Source organism: Xenopus tropicalis, chromosome 4 (assembly GCF_000004195.4).
Source record: "Xenopus tropicalis strain Nigerian chromosome 4, UCB_Xtro_10.0, whole genome shotgun sequence".
Lineage (NCBI taxonomy): Eukaryota > Metazoa > Chordata > Amphibia > Anura > Pipidae > Xenopus > Xenopus tropicalis.
In genome coordinates this window covers 22,170,551-22,189,808 of record NC_030680.2, presented here as the reverse complement: position 1 = coordinate 22,189,808, position 19,258 = coordinate 22,170,551, and the positions used below count along the sequence as shown (strand labels likewise).

The window sequence follows — 19,258 nt, the reverse complement described above, 5'->3', positions numbered from 1 at the left end:
AAATGAGAGGCTGGAATGGTCGCACAAAACATCGTCAGATCCGCCACACACCGTTCAGGGCTGAAACAGCAGATAAGGAGGTAGAAACAATAGGATTTCTACCTCCTTCTGCCGATTCAGCCCTGACGGCAGTTTTTGGTCAGGTGCCTTCTATGGCGCCCGATCAAAATTTTCTGCGATATCGGTCGACTCGCCGACATGCCATACACGCACCGAATATCATACGAAACGAGGTTTCGTACGATATTATTGGTGCGTGTATGGCCAGCTTAAGAGCTTGGTGCCTACACATGCAACTGATTTAAGCGCAGTAAATTGAATACTAGTGCTATTCATGCACTAATGCGTTAGCCCCAAGTGTATGCAAATGCCCATGCAAGTTGCAGCTCATGCTGGAATTCTGGGGAAAACACTGAATTTGTCACTTGTTTCATAAATGAACCCAATCCATAAGTCAAGCTTCTCAGCTTCCTGCACTGAGGGATGCCTCTTTGTAACAGTATTGGTATTTATGAAATGTATTTAAACTGTTTTCCATATCACAAAATGGGCTAAGTTTCCCCATACAGTGTCAACATTCACATCCTGCTCTTATCCAACACTATTGTTATCTCAGCCTTCAGCATCCCCCTCGCCATTATGAATACTGTGTGAGCTACAGAGTCAGGTGTCTTCCTTTCAATATTCCCCTTTATAAGAGAGATAACCAGAATAAAACCAGGCTGCAGAGACAGCCCCAGTAGGTAAAATAGGTGATGAGTGCCCCTATCTCGTCTTAGTGCTTGTTCTAGTCAATGTTCTAGGCCAATGGACCCTCCAAGGAGCTCAGTGGGTTTAGTGCCCTGCCAGCCAAGGGACATCAATGGTAGGCCTGGGAAAAGCAGACTCTGAAACCCATTACTAGGTGAGATCTGGATTAACTGGATATCCAGAAGCATTATGGCTGGACAAGGAGCAGCCCCTGATGGGACTGAATATGGGGGACCCCTGGGAAGAGAGAAAATACCCCCAAAACTGGGATGCTGCCAATCATATAAGAGAAGCCAAGAGAGAGGCTGAGCTACTATTGAAATAACCCTATATTACTGGTCAACTTGTGTTACACTTGTCCAGTGATTGTAACTTAAAGGGGTGGTTCACCTTTATATAAGACTTTAGTATGTTATAAAATGTACTATTGCCTTTCACTTCTTACAACTTGTTTTACTGACCCCGGCAGCCAAAACTATTGCGTTTTATTATTATTAATGTATTGTTAAATTTTATTACATATCTTTCTATACAGTCCCTCTCCTATTCTTATTCCAGCCTCTCGTTTAAACCACTACCTGGTTGCTAAGGTAGGTAAACAAGGCCCTAGCAACCAGATAGCTTAAGCCAAATATCAAACAGCTGAAATTCTAAATTGCGGTGCTGCGGAATATAAATAACTGAAAAAACACAAAAAATAAAAGATGAAAACCAATTGCAAATTGTCTCAGAATATCAATGTCTCGTCATACTGAATATTAATTTAAGAAACTCTCCAGAGCTCAGGAACAGTAGGAGATGAACGAAGCCAATAAGGGAAGGTTCCGGTTGGTCCCTGTTCATCCTTTGTGGCCTCCTTTATGGCCATTAACCCTAAATTTTATCTACTGTATTTCCCTCTGGGTACAAATTTTTAAAACAATATACAGGTATAGGATCCCTTATCTGGAAACCTGTTATCCAGAAAGTTCCGAATTACAGAAAGGCCATCTTCCATAGACTCCATTATAACCAAATAATTCACATTTTAAAAATGATTTCCTTTTTCTCTGTAATAATAAAACAGTACCTGTACTTGATCCCAACTAAGATATAATTACCCCTTATTGGGGGCAGAACAGCCCTATTGGGTTTATTTAATGGTTAAATGATTCCCTTTTCTCTGTAATAATAAAACAGTACCTGTACTTGATCCCAACTAAGATATAATTACCCCTTATTGGGGGCAGAACAGCCCTATTGGGTTTATTTAATGGTTAAATGATTCCCTTTTCTCTGTAATAATAAAACAGTACCTGTACTTGATCCCAACTAAGATATAATTACCCCTTATTGGGGGCAGAACAGCCCTATTGGGTTTATTTAATGGTTAAATGATTCCCTTTTCTCTGTAATAATAAAACAGTACCTGTACTTGATCCCAACTAAGATATAATTACCCCTTTTTGAGGGCAGAACTATCCTATTGGGTTTATTTAATGTTGAAATTATTTTTTAGTACACTTAAGGTATGGAGATCCAAATTATGGATAGGTTATCCATTATCCAGAAAACCCCAGGTCTTGAGCATTGTGGATAACAGGTCCCATACCTGTATTATATTTCTTGTGCTAAATTAGTACATAGAAAGACATAGACTGCATTTAGTTCCAGTTCCAGTGCGTTTGCTCACCCTTCTGCAAAAATGCTCAGCCATGATATTTTCTGGAACATCTCCCTAATACTCCTGACTCACCTTCCCCCAAATACAAAGGTACCTAGGTCAGCAAGATGATCAGAGGTGGAAAATCAGCCAGCAAAGAATCTGTTTGTTCCCTATCTTCCCAGCTGTCCGAAAAACACAAAAAACAAGTAAAACAAGCTAATTAATAGCTCAAATAGACCTGTTTTCTTCCCCAGAAAAGCTCCTCATTGAATGAGCTGATCATACACAATCTGGAGATGTCTAACAAGACAGATGAGTTGTGCCTTTATAGATGCATTTATGACGGGCACCCAAAATTATATTGGGCAAAATGGAGACTAAAATAGTGGTATATAAATAATAATTTATCGAACAACAGTTTATATTCATATATGAGCCATTCTTTAACCATCTTAAATGTTGTTTTCGAGATCTAATGAAAAATATGTGTAGAAGAAAGAAAGAAAGAACCCATTAGATGATATGTATAAGGACACTGTATATGTAGCCCTATAGTGTGCATGAATATCTATTACATTTTATATCAAAGTTGTTGCAGCTTAGGGTTCTCCGCCTTTGCTTGGATTTCTTATTGAAATTAAGTTTCAAAAAGAAAATGTTATTTTTTTTTATTTAACTGTTTTTTACATGGTCACCTGTCTAACGAGAATATGCGTTGCAATTGGGTTGATTTCTTTTTTGCCTTTAGATAGATACAAGATAGATAGATAGATAGATAGATACTAGATAGATAGATAGATAGATACTAGATAGATACTAGATAGATAGATAGATACTAGATAGATAGATAGATAGATAGATAGATAGATGATAGATAGATAGATAGATAGATGATAGATAGATAGATAGATAGATGATAGATAGATAGATAGATAATAGATAGATAGATAGATAGATAGATACAGATGATAGATAGATAATAGATAGATAGATACAGATGATAGATAGATAATAGATAGATAGATAGATACAGATGATAGATAGATACTATATAGATCAGGGGTGGGCAATAAGTCGATCGCGGTCCACCAGTCAATCCCACGTGGATCACTGGTGGAACACGATGAAGCCAGGGATGTGGAAGTGCTGCGTGAATACGTATGTACACATTCATGCCGCACTTCCGCATTCTGCGGTCATAAGTCGACCGCGGAATGGAAAAGTCTGGCCACCCCTGATATAGATAGATAGATGCTAGATAGATAGACGATAGATGATAGATAGATAGATACATAGATAGATACATAGATAGATAGATAGATGATAGATAGTTAGATAGATAGATCGATAGATAGATAGATAGATAGATAGATAGACAGAGGCAGAAAAATAGATTAATAGTTACGATAGATAGATAGATAGTAGATAGATAGATAGATAGATAGATAGATGATAGATAGATAGATGATAGATAGATGATAGATAGACAGATAGATAGATGATAGCTAGAGAGATAGATAGATAGATAGATAGATAGATGATAGATAGATGATAGATGATAGATAGATGATAGATAGATAGATAGATAGATAGATAGATAGATAGATGATAGATAGATAGATAGAGGCAATAGATAAATAGTTACAATTTGAGAGACCGATACAAAGACAGAGATCCCAGCCAATGAAGCCAGACCCCCACACTGGCAACCTCTGCCCTAAATATTAAAGTTTATGGACACTTTGACTCTATGATTATTTCTACTTTGCGCTTTACATTACTGGTATTAGATGGGGACATTCCAAGCAGGTACTAACATCACTGAGGCTGGTACAATGCGGGACTGGGGGTCAGATAATGTCTCCGGGTGCTGAGCAGATACATGTGCCAAACTGTGCCGTCAGTTCATTCATTATTTAGTCATCAGCTGACTGATCATTCTGGTGCTGCCACTCATGGACAAAAATAAGGGAAAAATCTGTGTATGTGACCATCTGTATGTTCCCTATTATAAAGGTTTCTTTTAATTGATTTTTTTTTATTTTTGCAGGATAAATTATCCTGAAAAAGCAAATGCTTTAAAAAAAAAAAAAAAAACTCATCTGACCAATGGAAAGTAAAATTCAAATTTGCCAAGTTTGCTGAATGGGAAAATCGCTTCAACTGCTGCCTAAATGGTTATGAGTTAAACATTGACAGTAGCAGGAGGAGCAGCAAATGGAGCAGATTTGGACAAGGTGCTTACCTAAGGTGCTTAATGGATGGAACAGGAGTATAAAACAGGCACAGAGGCACAAAGGGATCACTCTGTATCCTTCAGCCCCTTCTGTGAGCCACTTTCCTCCTTTTGATCTTTCCAGCACTTGTCCAGGTAAGACGAGCATCACAGCATTGGGCCAGTGGGTAGAAAGGAGCTGTACTTCTACTGGTAGGTCTTAGAATGAAGGCTCAAATATAACAATAGACAATTTTTTGGGGGGGAACCTATGGGTAGAAGTGTTGAAGATTGGGCAGTTTTTGTGAACTTAAACACGCAAAGGAAGGCTTTCACAATACTTTTTTAAAGGGGAACTCCACCCAAACACAACTTAAGCTGTTTGAAAAGTAGACATAATGTCAAACCACTTTGCAAATATACATCTGTTAAAAAAATATGCAGTCTTTTTATGATGTTTAATGTAATAATATGGTTTGGAACTGTTCCCTAAGCAACTTGTTCCCCTGCTGACCTGACTACTTTGAGACTCAAATAAAATGTAACAGTAGTCGACTGTCCTCAGTGTGCCTTCAGCCTGCATCCTCCCAATCCCACAATGTCAATAAGGAACTGCTTACTATCTTCAAATTGGAAGCTACAGTTTAGCTTAGGGCCACAGGTAAAATGTAGAGTATATTTCCTATGGAGTGTAATAACGGGTTTATACTGTTCTTCTAGCCTAGTCTAGTAACCCAGAGCAACCAGAATCTGGGATTCTGCCTACACAGTCAAGGGGTAAATTTGGTTCTAGAGGTGATGCTCTTTAAAGCTATACAGTGCCTGGAAATACCCTCCATTGTTGTTACCATCAGTTACATATTGTTACCTTAGCTTTTTTGTCTTCTCCTCAGCTCCCACTATCCTCTATCATGGCTCTTTGGATGCAGTGTCTGCCCCTGGTACTTGTGCTCCTTTTCTCTACACCCAACACCGAAGCTCTAGCTAACCAACACCTGTGTGGGTCTCACCTGGTAGAAGCCCTGTATCTAGTATGTGGGGATCGAGGCTTCTTCTACTACCCCAAGATCAAACGGGACATCGAACAAGCAATGGGTAAGTACATGACTTCTTTGCTAAATATTCAGTATTTATATCAGTATTTATAGTCAGTATATATATCTTTGCATTGGAAGCTGGACATAAGGAAGAACTGCGGTCCAATGCAGGGCCAGAACTAGGGGTAGGCAGAAGAGGCAGCTGCCTAGGGCGCAACGATTGAGGGAGCCTCTCCTGCCTACCCCTAGTGCTACTTTGTCATTGCCTCCACCGCTTGTCATTAGCGGCGGAGGCAATGACCGATCTAATTGCCCCGCCCCCCCGGTGGGCGGAGTTGGCGGACCGAGTTGCCTGGGGCGCCCGGTCGGCTTGGCCCGCCCCTGGTCCAATGTATGCAAGAAACTAATTGAAATGGTTTGGTAAAAGTTGGAATTATGTTAAATCAGAGCAATTGGATCACTGCAAAATGGTGAGGAACACTGGTATAACCAGAAAGGATGACGTCATACATATATGTTGAAGTGCTAGTGAAGGAAATCAACTTGCTGTTGCTTTAAGTCTTCCTAACTCTCCAAGAAGCTCTGTTTAGGCTTGGGGTTCTTCATCCCTAGTCACTAATGCTGTGGTTGTTTAGGCTTGGGGTTCTTCATCCCTACTCACTAATGCCGTGGTTGTTTAGGCTTGGGGTTCTTCATCTCTATTCACTAATGCTGTGGTTGTTTAGGCTTGGGGTTCTTCATCCCTAGTCACTAATGCTGTGGTTGTTTAGGCTTGGGGTTCTTCATCCCTACTCACTAATGCTGTGGTTGTTTAGGCTTGGGGTTCTTCATCCCTACTCACTAATGCTGTGGTTGTTTAGGCTTGGGGTTCTTCATCCCTAGTCACTAATGCTGTGGTTGTTTAGGCTTGGGGTTCTTCATCCCTAGTCACTAATGCTGTGGTTGTTTAGGTTTGGGGTTCTTCATCTCTACTCACTAATGTCGTAGTTGTTTAGGCTTGGGGTTCTTTATCTCTACTCACTAATGCTGTGGTTGTTTAGGCTTGGGGTTCTTCATCTCTATTCACTAATGCTGTGGTTGTTTAGGCTTGGGGTTCTTCATCTCTACTCACTAATGTCGTAGTTGTTTAGGCTTGGGGTTCTTCATCACTACTCACTAATGCCGTGGTTGTTTAGGCTTGGGGTTCTTCATCTATACTCACTAATGCTGTGGTTGTTTAGGCTTGCGGTTCTTCCTCTCTACTCACTAATGCTGTGGTTGTTTAGGCTTGGGGTTCTTCATCTCTACTCACTAATGCCGTGGTTGTTTAGGCTTGGGGTTCTTCATCTCTACTCACTATTGCCGTGGTTGTTTAGGCTTGGGGTTCTTTATCTCTACTCACTAATGCCGTGGTTGTTTAGGCTTGGGGTTCTTCATCTCTACTCACTAATGCCGTGGTTGTTTAGACTTGGGGTTCTTCATCTCTACTCACTAATGCTGTGGTTAGCACAATCAGCTCCATGTCTCCAATTAGACCCTTATTTGTGGCTGTTTGTCATATTAATTGAATAGGATTGTTATGGGAACCTAAAACATTCTCACCAAAGTTGTGTGTCAAAGGAAGCGCAATTGTGTGTTATTTGATGCAATACCTAATTGTCCTGTGCCGGCCTAGACGAGTGATATCCTCATTAAAGCATAGCGCATTCTTTCTTTGGCACAATGCCATCTGTCAGAATTATTAGGCCACCGCTTGATCCACCTACATTCCCCAAACCATGCGCTCTTGTTGGGCCTCCTACCCAAAGCTATTCATCCTGGACAAAATGCAGTTCATTTATCTCAAAGACAAACAAAAAACTGAAATTGCTGCATAATTAGAATACTTCTACACTAGTTATAAATGTTCCCAAAATAACTCTTGAGTAAAGATGGACATTGGGTGAATGCCAGCCCCTTTATATTAACATTGCAGAATTCATTTTGACAGACATTGTATTTCTAGGAACTGTACTGGATACCAATGGCTATTGATTTAAAAGTGAATCTTTTAGTTCATGCCCCATTTTCTAAGAATTTTTTTTAATTCCATAACTACCAAGCAGGCTATATTAGTTACTGATTATGGCTACGAACTATTCAGTTTGGGGCTACATTTCTCTGTGCTTAATGGAATCTCATTACAACTTTAGCTGCTGTTTCAAAGCCCATTGGCAATTGTACTACTCCTACATATATTCTTCTTCTTCATTATAGATTACAATAGATATTGTAATGACTAGAGTTTTAATTGATACAGTTTTAGTGATTCAACATGGTGCAACTTCCGGAGCACATAGTGTTCCTGCACAACATGTTCAATTATAATGAACCAGTACAGCCCAATCCCTCTGTAGTTCCACCTCCCAGATGATGATTTAGCAGCAACTGACATCCCTTGATATCATTATAATAGATGCAAGGGGTTCATTAAGGAAGATAAAGATGGGTGCCAAACATGAGAAGACCTAAAGCTCCATAAACTTTTACCCATATACAAATGTACCTTTCTCAGTGTATTGGGATTCTATACTCCTCCCTGAAGTCCTCCTTGTACTTGGGTGCTCTATGCCATCACCTGTATTGCGTTGCAGATACCATGTTCAAGAGGGATTGGTGGACAAATGAATAGTAGTTACTGATGGCCCTGCCTGCATTATATATTATGTAACATTATACATGTGGAAAAAATCCTAAATAATACTAACATATCAGTGAAGTTTCAATTGAAATAGCATGTTTCCCTTCAATCTGTATATTTGTGAAGACTCCAGTCTGGCATGATCTGGCAGCTTTACCTATTAATATTATCGCTATCCTTTATCTGTAAAATTTCACAATATTGTGCAGCTGTGAAGAAAAGCCAAACCAAGCTAGAATTATATTTGCGGCCCCTATATTAGAGTTTTTGATCTTGGGACCTTAGGGGTTGGCGTTTGTACAAAAGAAATAAAGAAGTATATAGTCAACAGAGTATTCCAGCAATATGAAACCAATAGGGGTGTAGATACTGGAAGTGCTGGAATCTTCTTGGGACCAGACACTCAATAATGTATTGGGGTGTATGGGGAAGCAATGATGGGCTGGAGAACTGGGGGTTCCCTGGAATCCTTAGATCCCCACTCTCCAAAATATTCTCTAATGTCTTTTTTCACATTTCTTCTCCATCTGCCTCTCTTTCTTTATTTTCCAATAGTCTCACAGTTTATTACTCCCTTTTTCTTATATCTCTCAAATCTGGACTCTTGTTGGAACCTTTCAACAATGAAATAGCAGGAGGTATAGATTAACCTACAATGATTGCTTCAATTTCATTAAAGGACAGGGGAAAATGAGACAGTCCATCAAGCAATCATGGAATTAAAGCTGACTGATATAGGCTATTGGAAAGTCAACTGTCAACTAAACCCACAATGAACAAAGAATGATGTAGGATAGGAAGCTATAGCTAGAAAGTTTATTGGCACCTAAGCCAACTGAGGGGTCTCCTTGTGTACTGAAGGGCCAGAATGACCATGGGACGTAGGATAAATGACGATTAAAGACTTGTTAGCTAAAGATGGTTCATCATGGGTGGAATAACCCATAAAACCCTGTCTGGAATTTTGTATTTTTAAGGGCGGTTTGAAGGTCTGAGCTATTTGAGTAAGGTGGCAAATTTCTGGATAATACAATCATAACTCTTTGTAATGGCACAAATGTGCATTTGACCTGTTTTTAATGGTGTTCTTGCAGTCAATGGACCCCAGGACAACGAGTTGGATGGAATGCAGCTCCAGCCTCAGGAGTACCAGAAAATGAAGAGGGGAATTGTGGAGCAATGCTGCCACAGCACATGTTCTCTCTTCCAGCTGGAGAGCTACTGCAACTAGGGGACCAGGCAAATGCTCTCTTACCAAGGCACCTTCAAGGCAAATCCATTATGCCAAAACAACAGGACAACGAGCATTGTCTAACGGCACCAAGAACTTCTAACAATGTATATTTATTCCATATAAATTAGACATCGGTATCCCAACTAATCTGTTCTTAGTAGAAGGAGTTATATAGAGTAATTCTATGTGACAGGACAAGAAATATCTGTTATTTTTGCATTTTAATTTGCTCAGAAACCACCACTTTAATGCTACTTTAACATGGCTGTCATCAGCAAAGTACTGTGCAAGTCGGAAAGACCTTGTTTTAGGAGAGACCGGGCAGGTTACATTGATAAAGTTCAAAAAAGAAAGTATCTGGAAGAAAAAGAGCCACCCAAAATGTTATTCCGATCTTGCTTTTAAGTGCCTTGACCTACTGTATTTACTGTCTCTCTGTCTCACTGCAAATAAATGTAAGCTGAAGAGCTATTGTATGTCTTCTGGTGTTATTTCAAAGCGCTACTGTCCCTATAATACATATGATTTATATCTCCATTGAATCAAGATGCATTCACTGTGGGTTTGTCTACGGACCTTCAGCTGTTGCGATTAGCTGGCTGTTCCAACCAACAGAAAGCGAGAGAGGGAAAAATATTCTCTTTATGAAATAAAGCAAATTGCTTCTCGGAGCTGTGAAACTGGGAAAAGGATATTCCGTGAAACATGTTCGAGCCGAAACACCTCATTTGCAATGCAGGCCTCCACAGCAGATGAGAGGTTAAGTTTGCAGTCATGGAGGTCATGCGGCTTGTGAGGTTTGAGAATGGGTGCATGAGGGGACAAGGGGGAGACAAAGTCAAAAGACCTTATATCCCATTGTAAGCGAAGCAGAGCTGCTTTCTATTAAAGAAAAAGTTATAGATGGGAGGGGAGGGGGTGTTTCGACTATTGGCTGGAAGCCACTCACTATTGCCTACCCCTGCCCCCCAAAGCCCCCATCCTTCTCCTCCGCCCCCCGCATACTCTTATCCTGAGTTGACCCCCTGACTGGCTACCTTCCAGAAATAAAAAATCCTCAAGCCCCCTCGGAAAGCCCGGAGACTGAACGCCCCAGTCTGACAGCCCCCCTCTCCGCGAGACGGGGGGCTTCCTGCTCAGAGGCAGCTGGGAGCTCTGTGCTTTGTCTTTGGTGCTGAAGGAGGGGGAGAGGGATGGAAAGGTTAGGGGAGCAGCACTCTAAAGCCCGGTGGGAGGTGGTTATGGTGCAATGCTCTGCTGCGAATCCAATACATGAGAATTGCTCTGCAGATTTACATTAAGAAAGTGGTTATAGAACAATGCATGGCTTCTCATAGGGGAATGGATAATAACAAGATGTACTTAAGGTTTCTGGCAGATTAGTTATTTGTGTGTTCAACAGGTCTTTGGGAAGGAACTGGTTTAGTCAGCTCTTCAACTTTTTTGGAAAGGGAGATTAATGGACCCAATGTCCCAATGTCTTTGGTGGAGGGAGGGGTTTGTTATTGAAGAGAGTCATGCTCAAGTCTGTAGAACAAGTAGAGCATTAGAGAGCTGTAAACATTTCCAGAAGGTCATTGGTTTAAAAGGGTATGCTCTTGTAGGGATTGGGTAACAGACTTACAGTCACCAGATCTTAATTTAGGAGAAACCATGTTGTCCTGTGTTCTAGATGCTTAGTAGGCAATAGCAATGCACAGCCTTCAGTAGAAAGATGGGTGGTATCTGTCTCCCAAAATGGAAAGATGGGCTTTAGGAAGAGCAAAGAGGCAGCATTGGTGGAAAATCAGTGGTGGGCTCAGCTTTAAAGGTTATTAACTCCTATACTGTATATATTCTAAGAACATTACTGCCAAGCGAGTAGCCTTAATCATGTTGATATAATGTCAACAATGCATTGGGATCCCCTATGGAAGTACATAATATAGAAATGCAATAAAGACTGATTTAGTCAATGATGAATTCTGAAACATTCCGTCAATTATCCATGAAGCCCAAAAACAAGAGTGCTCCCATGTTCAGAAAGATTTCAAAAGAGATTCTTTGGTAAGCTGAATACCATTATCCATGACAATCTTACCACTAGCGGAGCAAGTTGTGTTGGGGAAGATATCTAAAGAAGATATCACATTTCAGTTCCTCAAGTAAACAGCTCCCACAGTTAAATTCATATACAAGGATATGTAAAAACAATATTAGAAGTAGAATATGGCAAAAAATTCCCAGAACAGATTCTATAATACACAGTATAAATATCCTTATATAAATGGTGCTTAGTGATGTCATTAGTTATAATTAATGCTTATGTCACATGACATATACTGCCTATTGTAAAAATATAAGGACATTAGAAGTCACCAAGGAATTCCATGACCATATAAAGCGCAAGGCCAAAGGCTTTTTTTATACAAGTTATGAAACTCTGAGAATATTTTCCTTATACAATACAATTATATCCTTATAAATGGTGCTTAGTGATGTCATCAGTTATAATCGGCGTCTATCGATTTCATTTCTATCACATGACTCACTGAAACTTGTGTATTATAATAAATTATTTAGCCCCTGTTGTAATTATGAGTATATTAGAAGTCGCCATGGAACTCTTCGATGACTTATAATATTCTTATATTTTACAACAGGGGTACATTATTTCCTATTAAACAGTGCTTAGTAATGTTACTAGTTATAACCAGTGTTTAGTGATGTCATTTGTGTTGCATGACTCACTGAAACTCATGTATTATAATAAATAATGTACCCCTGTTATAAAATATAAGGATATTATTATTCACCTCAGAGTTCCTTGACCTGTATAAAAGCACTTGTGCTTTATATGGTCATGGAACTCCTCTGTGACTCATAATATCCTTATATTTTAGAATACAGGCTCCATTATTTCATAAAGATTTCCTTTATAGCAAAAAAATAAGCAGGGTTGGATTGGGCCCCGCCGACCCAGACACCGTTCCCCATAGCGCACCCCCACCGTTGAAGATAAGTAAAATGATATGCAGGCTTGGGGGAGGGGATTGGGTAGGCTGAGGGTGCCCCTGGCGAGGTGTGGGGGCCGGGCAGTAGCCCCAGTGGGCCCTTCAGAGGCCAGTCCGACTCTGGAAATAAAACAGGCCATTGAGCAGCCAATACAGCTGAAAATTAGTGATGTAGCGAACATCGCCAAAAATGTGCGCGAACCCGTCCGCGGACTTTCGCCAAAACTCGCGAATATTCGCGAACTTTGCGAACCCCATAGACTTCAATGGGAAGGCGAACTTTAAAACCTTGAAAAGCCATTTCTGGCCAGAAAACTGATTTTAAAGTTGTTTAAAGGGTGCCACGACCTGAACAGGGGCAGGCAGGAGGGGGATCAAGGGCAAAAATTTATCTGAAAAATACTTTGTAAAAAAAAACGCCAAAAAAAAAAAAACGCCAAAAAAAACGCCAAAAAATAATGCCAAAAAAAAAAACGCAAGCTATTCCTATGTATATGCATAGGCGATAAAACGAAGCGAGAAAACGCGGCGGGAAAACCAAGGCGAACCCAAAGTGGCGAACATCGGCAAAAGTCTGCGAATTTGCGGACTTGCGAACACCCGATGTTCGCGCAAATTAGTTCGCCGGCGAACAGTTCGCTACATCTCTACTGAAAATATTATGGGATCTTTTTGGTCAGAGCATGGGGCCTATTCTTGTGCCTATAAAGTCCAAAGAGCTGTACAGGTATGGGATCCGTTATCTGAAAGCTCTGAATTACAGAAAGGCCATCTCTCAAAGTCTCCATTTTAATCAAACAATTACAATTTTTAAAATTGATTTCCTTTTTCTCTGTAATAATAAAACAGTACCTGTACTTGATCCCAACTAAGATATAATTACCCCTTATTGGGGCAGAACAGCCCTATTGGGTTTATTTAATGGTTAAATGATTCCCTTTTCTCTGTAATAATAAAACAGTACCTGTACTTGATCCCAACTAAGATATAATTACCCCTTATTGGGGGCAGAACAGCCCTATTGGGTTTATTTAATGGTTAAATGATTCCCTTTTCTCTGTAATAATAAAACAGTACCTGTACTTGATCCCAACTAAGATATAATTACCCCTTATTGGGGGCAGAACAGCCCTATTGGGTTTATTTAATGGTTAAATGATTCCATTTTCTCTGGAATAATAAAACAGTACCTGTACTTGATCCCAACTAAGATATAATTACCCCTTATTGGGGGCAGAACAGCCCTATTGGGTTTATTTAATGGTTAAATGATTCCCTTTTCTCTGTAATAATAAAACAGTACCTGTACTTGATCCCAACTAAGATATAATTACCCCTTATTGGGGGCAGAACAATCCTATTGGGTTTAATTAATGTTTAAATGATTTTTTACTAGACAAAGTATGCGGTTTTAAATTACAGAAAGACCCCTTATCCAGAAAACCCCAGGTACCAAGCTTTATGAATAACAGGCCCCATACCTGTATAAGTAATTCAGTTGCTTAAAGGAAAACTATACCTTCCAAATTAATACTTAACCAACAGACAGTTTATATCATATTAAGTGGCCTATTAAAAAACCTTACCAAACTGGAATATATATATATCAGTAAATATTGCCCTTTTATACCTTTGACCTTGAGCCGCCATTTTGTGCAGGTCTGTGTGCCCCCTCAGAGGTCACCTGACAGGAAATAATGTAGCTCTAACTGTAACGGGAAGTAGTGTGGGAGTAAAGTAAAGTATAAAGGCTTATACTTGAGTACATACGGTACATTGTTTAGGGGTATAGTTTCCCTTTAATGCAATATTATGGTTTATAAATAGAGTAAGCATGGAGACATTTAGGCCTCCCAGGACCCTATATCAAGCATCATGATTTTATGAATTATGAGTATAAATAATTAAGTGCTGTAATTGTTGTGTTTTTTGGATGATCACTAGAAATAAGAACCTTTAATATGACAGAAAATAGTGCAGTTGCTGAAATGAGGCAATTATGGGATACCATTACTATGTACAGTGAGATGCACAATTACCCAGATCAATGTGTTTCCCTGAATATTTACAGAAAATGGAGGGAACAGCGGTTCCATATTGTATCATTTCATGTGTTACTCCCTTTAGTTCTTCAGTTTCACCAAGTGCCTGTAATAGTATTAAGGAGGGGGGGTTAGAGCGCTGAGTTTAGGGGGAGAGCCATGAGAGAGGGGGCGAGAATGTATCTGGAATTTGCCTCCTTATATTTATTTTGACCTTTCCTTCTGAGGTCCGTTTCCCTCCCAGGCACAGAGAGACCAGACCGACCTGCAGTGCATTGTAGTGCAGAACCCCGGTTCCTGCCAGAGACGTCTTTCCTGCCCAAGTAACAAAGTGACCCTCAATTGCTACACGATACTATCCCTTCCTTTACATGAGACCCTCGCAGGGGGACCGAACCCTGTTACTTGGCCAATTCTCTTTTATTTATGCACATATGAACATTAACCCTCTACTTATCCAAGTTCATCAAAGCACTGGTTCTGTTTACCAGATGTTATGGGTCAATTTAGTGCATCTGTTTCCTCTCCAGCACCTTGGGCATTATTTAATTAACCTCATACTTTGCACATCCCCTCTCCAATAACAACGTTTCATTAATAATACTAACGAATATTTTTAGTATAAGCTTTAAAACTGGCAATAAAGTCTGCCTCAATTAGGTAAACCTAACAACCTAACTGCACTAGACATGTACAAGCTGAACATTGGCCATTCTGGGACAGAATGTTGATAGGTATATTTATAGATATCTTGTTTTTTTGCCTCCATAAGTTACTGATAGTAATGATATTAATATGCAAGCTACTTATACCGTTAATGGGACTGCACTAGGTAAATCCATAATGGAGGAGGACCTTGGAGTCCTTGTAGATAATAAACTAATGCAGCAGCTGCAAGGGCAAACAAGGTTTTGAGCTGTATTAAAAGGGGCATAGATTTGCGGATGGAGGAGTTTATTATTCCATGTTACAGAGAGCTGGTAAGGCCCCATCTAGAATATGCCGTGCAGTTTTGGTTTCCAGTGCTGAAACTGGATACTATTGAATTAGAGAGGGTCCAAAGAAAGGCAACTAAGCTGGTAAAGGGTATAGGATGCCTCAGTTATGAAGAAAGACTGGCCAAGTTGGGTCTGTTTACACTTAGAGAAGAGATGCTTAAGGGGGATAAGATAACTATGTATAAATATATAAGGGGATCATATAATAATATCTCTAATGCTTTATTTACCAGTAGGTCCTTCCAGCAGACACAAGGGCACCCATTCCGATTAAAAGAAAGGAGGTCCTGTCTAAATATTCAGAAAGGGTTTGTTATAGTGAGAGCTGTGAATTCCTATTGGCTGATACATTATATAGCTTCAAGAAGGGGTTGGATGGCTTTTTAGCAAGTGAGGGAATACAGGGTTATGGGAGATAGCTCTCAGTACAAGTGAGGGAATACAGGGTTATGGGAGATAGCTCTTAGTACAAGTTGATCCAGGGACTGGTCCAATTTCCATCTTGGAGTCAGGAAGGAATTTTTTCCCCTCTGTGGCAAATTATAGAGGCGTCAGATTAATAGATGTGTGTCTTTTTTCAACCTGACTTACTATGTTACTAACTGTGTGTTACTATATTTAAGAGAAGACATTTGCAGTTGCAGTAGGATATTACAGTAAATAGCAGTAGCAAAAACCATGGTTATTTTTAATCTGACTTCAATTTAATCAGCTGCTGAAAAGTATCTTTCTGGAAGTTGCATCCAACTACAGCTGTACTGGCCAGGTTAACTTTGAAGCACAGTACTAGTCGCCTAATGTTATCCTTCTATATATATATTGGGGGACTGTAAGCTCTAATGAGCAGATTTCTTGTTATCCCCTGTATCAGTCTATAGTTGCATGTAATACACAAGTATCACTTATAATATAGTGAATAAAGTATTATAAGTCACTGAGAAGCTCCATGACTATATAAAAGCACAAGGCCAAAGGTTGGGCTAATACAGGGGCTACAGTAGAACCGGTAATAATAATTAAACTTACAACAACAGTTTTTATATGCAGGGGTGCCTCACATGTGGAATACTGGGGATCAGCTCTACCTTTAGTCTAAGTCCATAAGGTGGATCGCTAATCCTGGGTGCTAATCCTTCTCGTGGCCATCACGGAAATGATAGGCTGCTCACTAAATAGCCTTATAAGTTAGCTTGAGCTCATAGAGCAACTATACTGTATGTATAATGAAGTCCAAACACTGCATCTCAGGGTCCCATACCCAACTAGAGCTTGGATGAAGCATTGTATCACAAGGTCTGGACACATGTCCTTATGGGAGAATTTTTAATAGAAAAAAACACATTCTCTTTTCTTTTGATAAACTGTGGGGGTCCCTAAACACATACATCATTGCATGGGTGCCCAACTCTTCCAACCCTCGCTGTGAGGTAGCTCATATTTTCCCCACCCCATACTTTCCATAGGGAATTAACGGGGTGACATAGGGGTAATTATTTACTGCAAATCACATGGCACTGCTTGTAATATTTGAGCCACATTGTAGGGCAGATCATGTAAGAAGAAGATCAATAGAGAAACTCAGACTGGACCTTATAGCAAAGTCTTTTGTAGTGTGCCTATGTGCCAGTTCTTACTAAAAATTCCCCTCTGTACCCCACTGGGCCCTTCAGAGTTGGGAACACTGCATAGATCTCATAGATCTGCTAAAATTCCCCATATATGCTCACGTTTGGTTGGGCAGTTTGGCCAATTTCTACCACACTCGCCAACTCTCTGAACAAGTATGTCAGGTAAGGGGGTTGTACGCAACCTGTCAAGTTCCTGTACAGTGTGGCCATCTGGATCTATGGCCAGGCATTTGTATCTGTTGCTTGGTTGGATGCCATGAACAATTGACCAGCTTATAGCCACCTTTTTATAACTGGAAAAAAATCTGCCAGTGGTCAGGCTAAATAACCCTCAGAAGATAATATACATATTAAACATCTGAAAATATGTCCAACTGAACCGGATTAGATTTTAATTTCAACAACCCCGCTCCGACTCATTTTTGTGGCGAACTTGCACTGGTGCGAGCGTAAGCGCACCGATACGAGCGTCCAGTGGGGTTCTGAGGGGGTTGTGGGCCCAGGTGTGATCGCACCGTCTGCACCCCCGGTAATTACGCCACTGTTTGTCATGTGGACAAAGCCAACAGCTTTGACGCAGAACCACAAGCTATTCCTTTAGTAGGCCAAAACAAGATCCAAACAAGCAGTAATCTTTAAATAATAAGAGAGCAGAAGCACATTGCTCCATTAATCATCTCCTTGCCAAAAACCTACATGATAAACCCTTCCTGTCAAATACATGGGAAGCAAGATTAATATTCCTCATTCCTAACATAGCTAAACCCAGATCAGGTTTGTTAGTGCAGAGAGCACTACTGTCTCCTTCAATAGGAAAGCCGAAAAACAGGAAGACTGGCTCCAACGATTTAACAGGAGAGACCAGGGTGCAAAGTGCAAAACCTCTGACTGGCTGCACCTTGGGTAGCACCCAATAATCTCATTGCAAAGCTCACAGAGCACCACTGGAAACCTTGTAATTCAAGCAAATGGAAGTTCTGACAGTGCCCTAGGGTGGCTCTGAACTCTAAAGGCACAAAGATAGAGCAGGAGAATTCTTGTACACAAATGATTCTTCTTTAAGAGTGGGAGATTAATTGCCACACCTCAAATTGGCGTGTAATTGGTTGCAATGACTTTTACATTAGCCTATGGTGCTAAATTGGCGTGTTAAGTGCAGCAGTAGTTGCGGCAACTTATTGCCCCATGTGTCTTTGCCCTAAGGGAAACTGCCTTGGAGCTTGTACTTGAGGCACAGAGAGGCCCCACACAGCAGCAATTGCAGGGAAGGTGGTTGGAAAATAACACAAATTACAGTCAGGATACAGTCAGGTGTCTTTGACTGGGATACCTGGTCCCACCTGGGTAACTGACTCAAGGCCCCACCAAACAGCCACTGATGCGCCTTCCCTTCCTGCTCTGCTGCACTACTTAGCTGTTAAAAATTCACTGTGGAACACATGGCGATCTTTAAGCACTGAGCACTGTAATGATTCAAGGTGAGAGAATGGCATATTTAAGGGGGGTCTATAAAGGAGCCCCTGGTCATTTTAAGACCCATATGTCCTGGGGGGTAGGCAGCAATGAACCTAGAGCTTCTGGTGGCAGCTCACAACACTCACTGTCATTTGGAGGCTGAAGGGCTGCGAGTTGCACAGTCCTATATAATATAAGTAAAGGGCCACATCCAATAGAAACTGATGTGCTTGCACCTGGCACCCCATACACATTAATTGCGGGGTGTTGGAATTCCCAGGTATGCAGAGTAAAGTGTTGAGAATGCTAGGAAAGGTACATGTTTTAAACGTTTCTGTTGCCTAAAATCAGAGTTTTAGGGCAGGGGGAGAGGAAATTTGTCATGGGGCCCTTCACCAGAAAATGCCCATAGTAGTCCTGATGCACAGATAGGGCAGATTGGGCTGCATATGAGCTGTGTGGCACCAGGCTGGACATTCCTTATAAAAGTAACTTGGATTCCCCATGTTTGGAGACTTCAGCCTTCCTGCGTGTCCATTCGATCCCTTTTGCCACCATTAGGCCAAGCTGAAAAGCCAGAGATGGCCAATGGCTCTTGTTTT

At 40.5% G+C, this 19,258-nt stretch overlaps 1 protein-coding gene across 1 annotated transcript; it reads left to right on the top strand.

Annotated features, from left to right (window-relative positions):
- Positions 1 to 4,735: 4,735 nt before the first annotated feature.
- ins (insulin) lies at positions 4,736 to 10,011 on the top strand. The gene is made up of 3 exons (NM_001100236.1): positions 4,736 to 4,766; positions 5,504 to 5,705; positions 9,401 to 10,011. Exons 2-3 carry the CDS (start codon positions 5,522 to 5,524, stop codon positions 9,535 to 9,537), a joined length of 321 nt encoding a protein of 106 aa, NP_001093706.1. The 5' UTR covers positions 4,736 to 4,766; positions 5,504 to 5,521; the 3' UTR covers positions 9,538 to 10,011.
- The last annotated feature ends 9,247 nt before the right edge of the window (positions 10,012 to 19,258 follow it).